At 50.9% G+C, this 12,015-nt stretch overlaps 1 protein-coding gene across 3 annotated transcripts in view; it reads left to right on the top strand.

Annotated features, from left to right (window-relative positions):
• The window catches only part of Lca5l (Leber congenital amaurosis 5-like), a gene marked incomplete in the record, with an annotated part of 44,249 nt that overhangs the window by 31,457 nt on the left and 777 nt on the right, over positions 1 to 12,015 (top strand). For all 3 annotated transcript variants that reach the window (XM_013504865.1, XM_013504856.1, XM_013504861.1), the window contains 4 exon segments: positions 7,888 to 7,972; positions 9,579 to 9,685; positions 9,971 to 10,088; positions 11,845 to 12,015. In XM_013504865.1, coding sequence (XP_013360319.1) covers positions 7,888 to 7,972; positions 9,579 to 9,685; positions 9,971 to 10,088; positions 11,845 to 12,015 — 481 coding nt within the window.

Genomic DNA, 12,015 nt, shown 5'->3' with positions numbered 1-12,015 from the left:
CCACTGAGCTTCACAGATGATTTAACGGAACACAGGACAGAAGAGCTGGGGAAATGACACCAGGGGGATGCAGTCAGCAGCACCAGATTGAGAGAGACTCCACACAACTAAAATCACAGTTCCTACAGCAAATAGCAAAGTGGGGAAGAATAGATGGTGTGGGAACCTACAGACTAAAGAACACCGAGAGATCTATCTATCAGTCACAATGTTGTGGACCTTATTTGGATCCTAGTTCAAACCAACATTAAAAATATTGTAGGACACTTGGCAAAAAAGAGAAACAAACTGGATATTTGACAGTATTCAGGCTTATTATTGATTTGAGGGAGTAGAATAATGATGTTATAGTTAGGCTTGAAAGGGCACAGCCTTGTCTGCTGCAGATACTGAGATGCAGATAGATTACATTATGATACTAAGGATTTGCCTGAACTAATCCAGGGTGAGGGAGCGGATCAGAGAGGCTGGGTGTGTAGAGGGAAACAGGTGGGTCATGAGTTGTTCCTCAGTGACGCCAGCACATGGATTCATAGTTGCGCCAGTATGCTCGCTACTTTTTATGTCTTACATGTCAATTTTCAAAAGGAAAAAAAAAAAATTTACATATTTTATGTATTTAAGAAAGTGTAAAAAATAGATCAAAAAGCTGGGCTGAAGCTAGGCACAGTGGTGCACACCTGTAATCCTAGCAATCTGGGAGGCTGAGGCAGGAGGATAACAAATTGGAGCCCAGCCTGTGCAATCCAGTGACTGAGCAAGAACTTGTCTAAAAAATAAAAAATAAACAAAGGGCTGGGGATCTAGCTCAGTGTGAAAGCTCTGGGTTCATTCCCCAGTACCACAAAAAAAGAGGGAAAAAAAGTGAGCTGAATGAGTGTTTTTTTTGTCCTTGCCTACCAAAAGCCTCCGGCAATGACAGAAAGCATGCTTTTTAAATAAGAGTCCACGATCCCATTCATACTGTGGCTGTACCTGCTCACAGAATGGCTTCTGGGAGGTTAAAAGCAGGTGCATTCAGTGTGAGAGCAAGGCCAGGTAGACAGTTGCAACCTAAAACATACAGAGCTCCACTCCTGGAGAACCTGTGGCTCAGGGTCAGCAGAGAGAGTGAGGAGGGCAGACAGCCTGGGGGCAGCTTGCAGGGTACAGAGGGGTCCCAGACCACTGCCAATCACCCCACCCCTACGACACAGGCTTATGGAGACCACTATGAAGCAGCCCCAAGCAGGACTTAAATTAACAAATTGGTGTTTATGTTTACTTGTGAATCTGTCCAAAGCCTAGGCCACTTGTCGGAAGTGGGTGATGGGCCCATAGTAAGTGAACTTCTGTGAGTCCCTGATCCCTACTGAGGCCTGTAATGGTGGATGAAGCTGGAAAGCCTCAAAGGGTAAGACAAGATCACAGCCAAGGACACCTGGATCTGATCTCAATGAGATAAAGACTATAGCCTCAGGCACCCTCACTCCTGGGTGGACTAACCTAATACCTTTCTTGGAGAAGTCCTTGAGTCATTCCCCCTTTCTTGAGTATGCCCCTCCCTTCTTCTGATAACCGAATAAATATGGGCCACCCAGAGGTCTTGGTCTTAGCCCTGAGAGAATCTCAAATTCTGCAAGAGGGCTTTGACCCTCTGGGAGCCCTGAAATCACTGCATTTGCCTCTTTTTATTTAGCCTTTGCCATACCCTCAGTTTGGGAGGCTGCGGACCTGACCAGCCCACAGTAACTGAGGGATGTTATTAACCCGACAGCAGACTTTTGGCAACAGTAACTCACTCAAGACTATCCCTGTGCCGAATTCACAGCAGGGAAATACAGTCAGACTGTGCACGTCTGTAATCCCAGCACCCGGGAGGCTGAGGCAGGAGAGTGGCAGTAAGTTCCAGGCCAGCCTGGGCCACATAGTTCAACGACAACCTGAACTACATACAGAAACCCTGACTCAAAAAACAGAACAACACGACAAAAAGTGCTCACCTGGCCCAAGGAGGTGACAGTTCTACACAGTCTCTGACTATCTTCCCCCAAGATCCCAGAGACATACCTGAGAAGGACTGCAAAAGAAAACAGACTGGGCTGGGTATGGTGGCACATGCCTGTAATCCCAGCACTCGGGAGGCTGAGGCAGGAGGATTGCTGTGAGTTCCAGGCCAGCCTGGGCTACAAAGTGAGTTCAAGGCCAGCCTGAACTGCATAGTGAAACTGTCTCAAAAAGACAAAAAAAGAAAGAAAAAAAAGGAAAGGGAAAGGAAGAGAAGGGAAGGGAAGGGAAGGGAAGGGAAGGGAAGGGAAGGGAAGGGAAGGGGAAAAAAAGAAAAAGAAAAGAAAAGAGACTGGCAGAGAATCGTGGTGACTCCCCCAGTGTAATGTGGGAGGACACGCCTAGAGGTACAGGCAACAGGGACCACCCACCCTGCAGGGCTCCAGCTCAGAGCACAGGCCGGGCTTCTCCCTAGGGCAGGGTGAAAATGCTGTCTCCAGGGCACAGCGAATTTTGGAGGTGCCCGGGAAGGCCTTGCTCAGGGGAAGCCTGCAGGTCAGCTGGCCAGAAGCTTAGGGTGAGACCCAGGTCCGCACGGAACAGCAGGACAGGGAGACAATGAACCCAGCCCTCCGTCCGCCCTGTGCTAGGCCACCTGATCATCAGTGTGAGAGAAAACACAAGAGAAGGCTGGGCGGGGTGGCTCAGGCAGTGACCTCAGCACTCTGGGAAGCTGAGGTAGGAGGATGGCAAATTCGGGCAAGGACTGCCAGAGAAACTTTGTCTCAAAATTAAATAAAAAGAATTTTTTAAAGGGCTGGGGACGTAGCTCAGTGCAAAGGTCCTGGGTTCCATCCCTAGTACTGGAGGGAGAGGGAGAGGGAGGGGGAAGACGGAATGAGGAAAGAGGGAGCAAAGGAAGGAAGGAGGGAGGGAGGGGAAGGGAGGGAGGGTGGACAAACAAACAGCTGATCCAGTTTAATATCCCAGGAAAGAAGATACTGTGTCCACAAACTATGATGTTATAAAAATGGAAAAATCAGAAAACAGTGAAAAGTAACATGATTGCCAGCGCAGAAAGTCAGTGAAGATAGTCCAGGACGGGGTGGTGAAGCTATGGCACGGGCACTGCGGCGGGATGTCTGCATCAGCAGAAGCTCTAAAAGGTTCACCCTCACTGACCCAGAGTACTGAGAAAATCTCCCTAAACAAGGCACTGGAAGACAAGAGATAAAAGTGAGACACAAGGGAGTATGTTACCCAGCTGGTAACAGCCACACCTGTGGAGAGTGGATAAAGATGACGGGGGTTTTATACAAGGTAGTACCACTCTGCCGTACAGAAGGGTACGCTGGAGACATTTCTAGGAAAGTGGATGCGCCTTGAGAGCATACTCTTTAAGTGAAATAAATTGGACACACGTGTGCAAATACCACGCTGTTTCTCTGGTGTGAGAAACGGAAAGTGTAAACAAGGACGAAAGAGTATAATACATGCTGCGAAACAGAAAGAAAATGTTCAAATGGAGAGGGGAAAACAGGAGGGGGCGGAGACAGGAAAGAAAGGGAAAAGTAAAAAAAATTAAGGAAAACATGAGGGGCTGGGGATTAACTCAGCGAGCGGCACAGCGCCTGCCTGGCAAGGTGAGGTCGTGAGTTCGATTCCTAGTATGGTGGGGGGGGGGGGGAAGTTGCTTCCAAAAAAAAAAATTCCTAATTTGCCAGGTGTGGTGGCACATGCCTGTAATCCTAGCACTCGGGAGGCTGAGGCAGGAGGATCGTTGTGAGTTCGAGGCCATCCTGGGCTACAAAGTGAGCTCAAGGCCAGCCTGAACTGCATAGCAAGACCCTGTCTCAAAAAGACAAAAAAAAAAAAAAAGAAGAAGAAGAAGAAGGAAAACGTGGAAACAAAGCGTTTGTAAATGGGGAGGGGAGGAGCGCTGAAGGGAGGGAGGGGAACGAGGGAAAAGGAAACAACTTACATGGCGCACAGGTGGGTGCTCTATGATGCACGTGATCACTATGTGTATCTAAAATGCACCGATAAAATCTGATTTTTACAAAAGGGACTGCTACCCGAAATCATTCAACACAATCACTTTCGCCATTTCTCGTGACTTGTTCATCAACTCATAGCCTGTCGCCTGCCGTTCTCCCCACATCTGGGACACACCCCACCTCCTCTGACGCCGTCTGCCCCCCCCCCCCGTGGGCTCAGCCCCAGTAGTGGCCCCATGGGGAGGGACAGAACCCTGGAGGGTGTTCAGAACCTGGACTCTCCCCGTTACGTGCAGCATAACACGTTACCCCCCGATCTAAGCAACTACAGAGTTGGCGTGAATTTTGTATTTCGTTCATGAGTTTACACGTTAGGCAGGGCTTGTCACAGACACTCATCGGAGTGAGCAAAGGCTGGGAGCTACAATTACCTGATGTCCCGCTCCCATCTGTACTGACGGTGGAGGGCTCAGCTGGATCGTTGGCAGGAAACCTACCCATAGACTGTCCACGTGGTGTGGGTGTCCTCACAGCTCATGGCGGAGTTCCCGGGACGAGAATGAAGAGGATGTGGAGGTGGAGGTGGAGGTGGAGGTGGAGTCAGACACAGAGCAAGTGAGCGACAGGCAGGAAGAAGTCACAGTGCCCTTTATGACCTCACTTGGGCTGTCACACAGCATCATCTCTGTCTCATTACATGGGCCAAGGCAGTCCGGGCAGAAAGACAGAGGTGGAGGTGCAGGAGCAGGTGGAAATGAAGTCGGAGGTAAAGGTGGAGGTGGAGAGGAGATGAAGATGAAGGCGGAGATGGAGGTAGAGGAGGAGGAGATGAAGATGGAGGTGGAGGTGGTGGAGATGGAGTAGGAGGTGGAGGTAGAGCTGGAGGTGGAGGTAGAGGTGGAGATGGAAGTGAAGGAGGAGATGGAGTAGGAGGTGGAGGTGGAGATGGAGATAAAGGTGGAGTGGAGGTGGAGGTGGAAGAGGAGATGGAGTAGGAGGTGGAGGTGGAGAAGGAGAAGGAGATGGAGTAGGAGGTGGAGATGGAGGTGGAGGTGGAGATGGAGGTGGTGGAGGTGGAGGTGAAGGAGGAGATGGAGTAGGAGGTGGAGGTGGCTCTGGCTGTGGAGACGGAGATAAAGGTGGAGTGGAGATGGAGGTGGAGCAGGAGGTGGAGATGATGGAGACGAAGTTGGAGGTGAAGTAGGAGGTGGAGGAGGAGATGGAGTAGGAGGTGGAGATGAAGGTGGAGGTGGAGATGGAGGAGGTGGAAGTGGAGGAGATGGAGTAGGAGGTGGAGATGGAGGTGGAGATGGAGGAGGAGATGGAGGAGGTGGAGGTGGAGGAGATGGAGTAGGAGGTGGAGGTGGAGGAGATGGAGTAGGAGGTGGAGGTGGAGGAGATGGAGGTGGAGGTGGAGGTGGAGATGGAGATGGAGGAGGTGGAGGTGGAGATGGAGATGGAGGAGGTAGAGGTGGAGGTGGAGTAGGAGATGGAGATGAAGGTGGAGGTGGAGGTGAAGGAGGAGATGGAGTAGGAGGTGGAGGTGGCTCTGGCTGTGGACATGGAGATAAAGGTGGAGTGGAGATGGAGGTGGAGCAGGAGGTGGAGATGATGCAGACGAAGTTGGAGGTGAAGTAGGAGGTGGAGGAGGAGATGGAGTAGGAGATGGAGAAGAAGAAGGAGACAGAAATGGAGACAGAGCAAGCAAGCACCGGGCAGAAAGAAGCCCCGCTGCTCTTATGACCTCGCCTTGGCTGTCACACAACATCATCTCCGCCCCATCCCACGGGCCAGGGCAGTCCCGGCAGTAAACGCCACCGCTCGGGGGGCCGCAAGGTTCTGAAGAGTACAGGGACGAGAAATAACCTTGGGGCAGCTGTAGGAAACCAGTCTGTCACGTTAGTGTCAGTCGTTATTGTCGGGGCGTGGCAGGTCCAGCCCGAGGACCAGAATGTCAGGTTCTCCACTTTGAAACTCATGATCAAAGTCACCGTCACTCGCGCAGGCCTGTTTGTGAGGCATGGGCTGCAATAAGAAGACGGGTGCCGGCCTCCTGCAGCTCCCCGATGAGGTCCTGCAGCCCGGGTCTACCTGCTTCAGTCCTCGTCTCACTGAGGGGTGGCACCTCCTAGGAATGTGCCTCCTAGCTAACACCTGTAAACCATTTATTTCACTGACCACACCGTGATCCCACGCCATCACCCAACTTTCTCTTTGGGTGGGTGAGGGTTCTGGGGACTGAACTGAAGCAGAAATCCTTACCTAACTGTAGCCATTTTGTTAAGTAAAGCCGCAGGCATTCTGTTCTCTGCTGCCGCTGAACTCAGCTAAATCATACGATTTGTCATCAAAGTGAAACTCCTGCCAATGTGCTAAAAACAACTTTGTACATACAGCTGTGCTCACCGCAGGACACCCACGGTCCCATCACCTTCAGCAAAAGTTTATCTCGTTCTTGCAACTTCTGTTTGCCGCCTTGTAAATCAGGCAAGCTCTCTGCGACCAACACCTCAGACTTTGGAGATCACCCCTCTGGGGTCCGCGGGGGTCTCCACCATTTCCTTTCCTCTCCTGAGCTCCTGGCCACTGTTGACTCAGTTCTTCCCGCAGCAGTTCCACAGGTGTGCCCACTTTGGGACTTGACCTCCCTTGGGGCTCGTGAGTCGTCTTCCCTCCGGGGGTTTCACACCGAGTCCCCGAGTGCCCCTGCTACAAAGGAGGCGTCCTTATTCCCTTGATCGAGCGGTTGAACCCAAGCACGCAGGAGCCCTGGGTGGCGTGGGCCCAGCTCCGTGGTGGGTGCCCACCGTGCTCCCCCGTTCCCGCGCTGGAGGGGACTGTGCTTCGCGGAGCTTGCCTCGCACTGGCCGCGCTCCGGGACCCCAGCGGCCGGCTGCTTCTCGGGCACCGCCACCGAGCGGCACACGGCCAGCCCACGGTGGCCGAGGGATGGAACTGAACTTTCCAGAACGCCGACATCTCCCCCTCAAAAACACTGAAGCCTTTCTTAAGCAGCGAGGGAAGAAACCCCCAGAACAGCTTCCGCTCTACCCTCCTCGCCAGCCTCGCTCCGTACCCTGGCGGCCCGGCCGTCCTGGCCCCGGCTCGGTGTCCACGAGGAGGTGGAACGTGCCACCTTTGCTTCTGGAAACATAAATTCTAGGAACGAGTCCTAGTCTTGGGTTTCATCCATTTCTAGAGCAGTCGTAAAGTATCTTACCATCAGGACAAGCACAAACCTGCGATCTCCTGCTGAGATGACCAAAGTGTGTCTCGCTCTCTGTTTTCTGTCATTGACTCTACTTCCTCACGGGCCCCATTCACAAAAAACGCAAGCCTTCTGTCTCCCCTTCCCGGTCTCCCCTCGTCCCAGGCGCTCTCCCCTGAGGCAGCGCCGGCTGTGCAGTGCCCTGCCCCATGTGCGCGTCCCCTGGGCCAGGCACTGTGCCCGGCCCTTCTCCACACCCGCTCTGCCCACGAGTGACCGCCGTTCGTCAGGTTCCCGTGCCCTGTCCATTGCGACCCGACTGTGGCCCGTGGCACTTGGTGGCCTCCGGTCACCTCCTGGGCCTCTTCCCTCGGTGACTCGTGTAGTCTGTGGCTACCGCAGTGAACAGGGCAGAAGCACAGTACACTTCGCGGCACAAGTACGGGGACAGGAAAACGCTGTGAACGAAGCCGACCTGCCAGCTCCAGTCCCCACCGGCGCCGTAGTCACCTTGGTAAATCTGGCGCTGTTTGGTGTCCGGGATGGGACACAACGCTAAGGCCTATCTCTGTTCCCTCTGGGACCTACACACTGCATTCGCAGCAGACCGAGCTCATTTACATTGTGTTCTGAAAGAAATCAAGGTCGGTAAAAGTAAACACGAAGAGAAAAACCAGTGTTGTTATTCTTTTTTAGGAAAAGGAGCGCGAGCTTGAAATTAAGAACATCTACACTAATCGAATACTTAAAAATATACGGGAACTAGAAGATTACCCAAAAGGTGTGTTTTTATTCCTTCTGCTCCAAATCTACTTTTAAGTAATGGGTCATATTTTCTTAATGTATATAGCTGGATTAGTGGATTTATTTTATTTTGTTTTGTTTTGTTTGTCTTTTTGAGACAGGGTCTTGCTATGCAGTTCAAGCTGGCCTTGAGCTCAGTTTGTAGGCCAGGCTGGTCTCGAACTTGAAACGATCCTTCTGCCTCAGCCTCCCGATTACAGGTGTGTGCCACCACGCCCACCCCGGGGCCAGTGGCTCCCTCTTGGCACTCAGAGTTTTCACTTTTTTGTTTTGCTTTCTGTTTTATTTATTTATTTATTTAGGTTTTTTTGGTTTTTCTCTGGTACCGGGAACCGAACTCATGACTTTGCGCTTGCCAGGCAGGCGCTTTTGCCGCTGAGCTAAATCCCCAGCCCCTGCTTTCTGTTTTGAGACAGGGTCTCATTATGTAGTTCAGGCTAGTCTTGAACTATGTTGCTCAGGCTGGCCTCGAACTTGAGGCAATCCTCCTGCCTCAGCCTCCTGGGTGCTAGGATTACAGGCGTGGACCACAACACCCAGCCAGTGACGGATATTTTAAAAAATCATTTTATTAGGCATTGAAATATGATGTGTAATCCCAAAAAGGCAGTGAAGTTGTTGAAACACCGAGGAAGGAATAGAAACACTTTCCCGTTTTCCCATTTTTGGCTCTGCCTTGCAAGTCCTTACATTATGTAGAAAGACAGAATGATTTTTTCAGCTGGAGGCAAAATACCTGCCAAAAACTGAGCTTTCTGAGTGCATCTGCTAGCAGTGTGTGGCTTTTGAAAGGACTTTCTTGAGATATATTTTACCCTAAAAAGATGCCCCTGTAAGCCAGGCATGGTAACGCACACCTGTCATCCCAGCACTCGGGAGGCTGAGAGAGGAGGATCTCAGTGAGTTCAAGGCCAGCCTGAACTACATAGTGAGACCTTGCTCAAAAAAAAAGGTGACTGTTTTAGCTTTTCAGTTCAGTGAATTTTTGACAATGCTTAGACCTATGTAACTGCCAGCCCATTGAGGCCACATTACCCTAGAAAGGTCCTCATGGCCCTGTGCAGTCAGGAGTCCCCACCCCTGGCTTGAGCAATTGTGAGCAGTTGTGTGTGATTTACCCAGGACACTCTGCGTTCCTGACATAGACCTTGTAGTGACCCGGCCCTCACCACCGCTCATCTGCAGCTCCAAATCCCACCTGCAGGGGGCATCCTTGTCCTTACACAGCAATTCCGCCTTCTAACACGGGATTCTACTCCAGCCCTGTGACACCCGCAGCCTTTGTAACCTAAAGTAAGACAAAACAAGGGAGATGGCAAGAAAAAAATACACGGAGGGGGCTCGGGATTTAGCTCAGCGGCAAAGCGCCTGCCTGGCAAGCGCAAGGTCGTGAGTTCGGTTCCCAGTACCGGAGAAAAACCAAAAAAAACCCCACGGAAACCAGCAAATGCTATGTGCACGTTGAATATGTAGCAAACAGCATGATTTATTTTATTACACTGCATACTTCAGTGATAGTGTTTAAAATCAATATTGCTTCCAAATGTAAAATATGATTCACGTGCAATCTACCTATTCTGCAGTTTCTTCAACAAAGTCAGTACAAGCAGACAGAAAAAGCTTGTCGTTTATAAGTACGAGACACCAAGAAACCCAGAAGTCAGAAGATGCTCCATCTCTGACCACAAAGGTATGGCAAACGTGAGATCTTTCGGCGGCTGGTTAAACATCTTAACAAAAACGACTTAAGGGATGGGGATATGGTGCAGTGGCACAAGCGCCTGCCTGGCAAGCGCAAGGTCCTGAGTTTGACTCCCGGTATCAAAAAAAAAAAAAAAGAAAGCAAGAAAAAACAAACAAGCTACAGACCACCACTAGTTCTACATACACAGTATTTGTGTTCATTAGAATAAAATACAACTTCTAATCATCTGGACTCCAAAAAACGTATTTGTTCTGCTTTTACAAATTACAGGGTAAAAAGCTAACAAGAAACATTCGTCCTAAAGAGAAATCAAGTGAAATAAACCGTGAAATTCCTCACTACGTCAGTAAACTACCAAAGCAAGAAGATTCTAAGAGAAAATTTGAAGGTAATTATAGCAAGCTTTAAAGATCTCTAGGGGGTGGAGGCGAGCTCAGTGGGCAGGAGCTTCCCTAGCACATGTGAGGCCCTGAGTGACTTTTCTTCAACTCTGAAAAAAAGTCTCCTATATTCTTTTTTTTTTTTTTTTTTCCGGTACCGGGAACCAAACTCACGACTTTGCACTTGCCAGGCAGGTGCTTTTGCCGCTGAGCTAAATCCCCAGCCCAAGTCTCCTATATTCTTACTTGATTTTTTAAAATTGTGAAACAGTACACGTGTATAAAAGCACACATAAAGCTGGGCACGGTGGTGCACACCTGTAATCCCAGCAGTCGGAGGCTGGGGCGGGAGGATCGCTGTGAGTTCAAGGCCAGCCTGCATAGTGAGACCCTCTCTCAAAAAAACAAAACACAGCAACAGCAGCAAAAAAACCATAAACAGTTGATAGAATCACAATAAAGGAGCAGCAGGCGGGTGTGGCGGCGCACACCTGTAACCCCAACAGCGGGAGGCAGAGCAGGAAGGGTCACAAGTTTGAGCCCAGCCAGGGCAATTTAGTGATTCAGAGACACCCTGTCTCAAAATGAAGAATTTACAAAGGGCAGGGGTGTAGCTCGGTGCAGAGGCTGGGGCGCAGTCCCGGGCACCGTTAGGAGGTAGAGGACTGATAGAGAAGCGATGGTGGACAGGTGCCCTGGGAGGGTCACAGCTCGCCTGGGGGGACTAAGAGGGCTGGGGCAACTTGCAGATTCATGGAAACTGATGGTCGCCGGCATTTTTGCCGTGGTCACACTGCCTATATAAGGTTCCACTCACTTTTCAGTCCATCTGGGTAATTGATTATCGTCCTAACAGTTTCTTCATTTGAAAATTGCTTTCTGCACACACACAGTGTGTCAGGCACCACTCTGGCCCTGGAAGACAAAGCACCCTCCGCTGGGCAGGAACTGGCCTAGCACACCTGAGGCCCTGGGCTCAGCCCCCAACCCCCAAAGAAAACTGGGAAGTGAACGTCTTTCCTTTCACTTCACACTGTCCACCCCACTCTTTAGCATAACTGCCCAGAACCCCCCTGGACTGCAAATGCCACACTTTATTTAACCATTACTCCTTTGTTTTGAGACAGAGTCTCCCTATGTAGCCCAGGCTGGCCTCGAACTCACAGTGATCCTCCTGCCTCAGCCTCCCTAGTGATGGGATTACAGAACCATTACTCCTATGAGAGACACTTATGTCTCGCTGTTCCTAAACCACGCTGCAGTAAACATCCTCTTACCGATGTGTGTCTGTCTCTGCAGCTTGTTCCCAGAATTGAGGCTGCTAGTCTGAGTGTGTACCCTTGAAATGTCCACAGATACTGCCAAACTGCCGTCCAAACGGCTCTTGCAGTTAACACGCCCGCCAGTGTGGGCCAAAAACCGCAATGTCCCCATATTCTCATCAGCTCTGGGAATCATTTGCCCATGGGCCCGGGAAAAGTTCCGTTTTTCCTGGCTCTTTATCCTGATGCTGAGAGCCTATTAATAACCGGCTGGCAAACCGTACGCCTCTGCCTATGAGTATCATCTCCTTTTGGTTTCATAATTCTGATATATTTGGGGGATTCTAGGAACAGGTAACGCCCCAGCTTGCTAGCAGCACACGCTCTTCTGTGCGTTGTGCGCGTCTCTCTGCCTTTGCCGTCCTTTTTAGCTTTCCTGGGCGCGGACGCAGGAGCCCGCGCGGCCTTCACGAACCCTGAACCGGCTGTTTTTCTACCACAGATTTATCGAAAGAGGAGGAGTATCTGGAAGTACACGCGGCTCTGGAGAACGCCGGGATTCAAACGGAGAAAAAGGAAGACCAAGACAAGAAGCCCCTTCCGCAAGGGCCGCAGCTGCTCCCCGCGGCCGCTCCCGGGGCGGCCCCCGACCGCGCGTGCGGGCAGGACGAGG

The sequence above is a fragment of the Chinchilla lanigera genome, unplaced genomic scaffold (genome assembly GCF_000276665.1).
Source record: "Chinchilla lanigera isolate Chin_1 unplaced genomic scaffold, ChiLan1.0 scaffold00006, whole genome shotgun sequence".
In the NCBI taxonomy this organism is placed as follows: Eukaryota; Metazoa; Chordata; class Mammalia; order Rodentia; family Chinchillidae; genus Chinchilla; species Chinchilla lanigera.
Note: the sequence above shows the minus strand (reverse complement) of the source record. Positions and strands in the feature narration are given on the sequence as shown.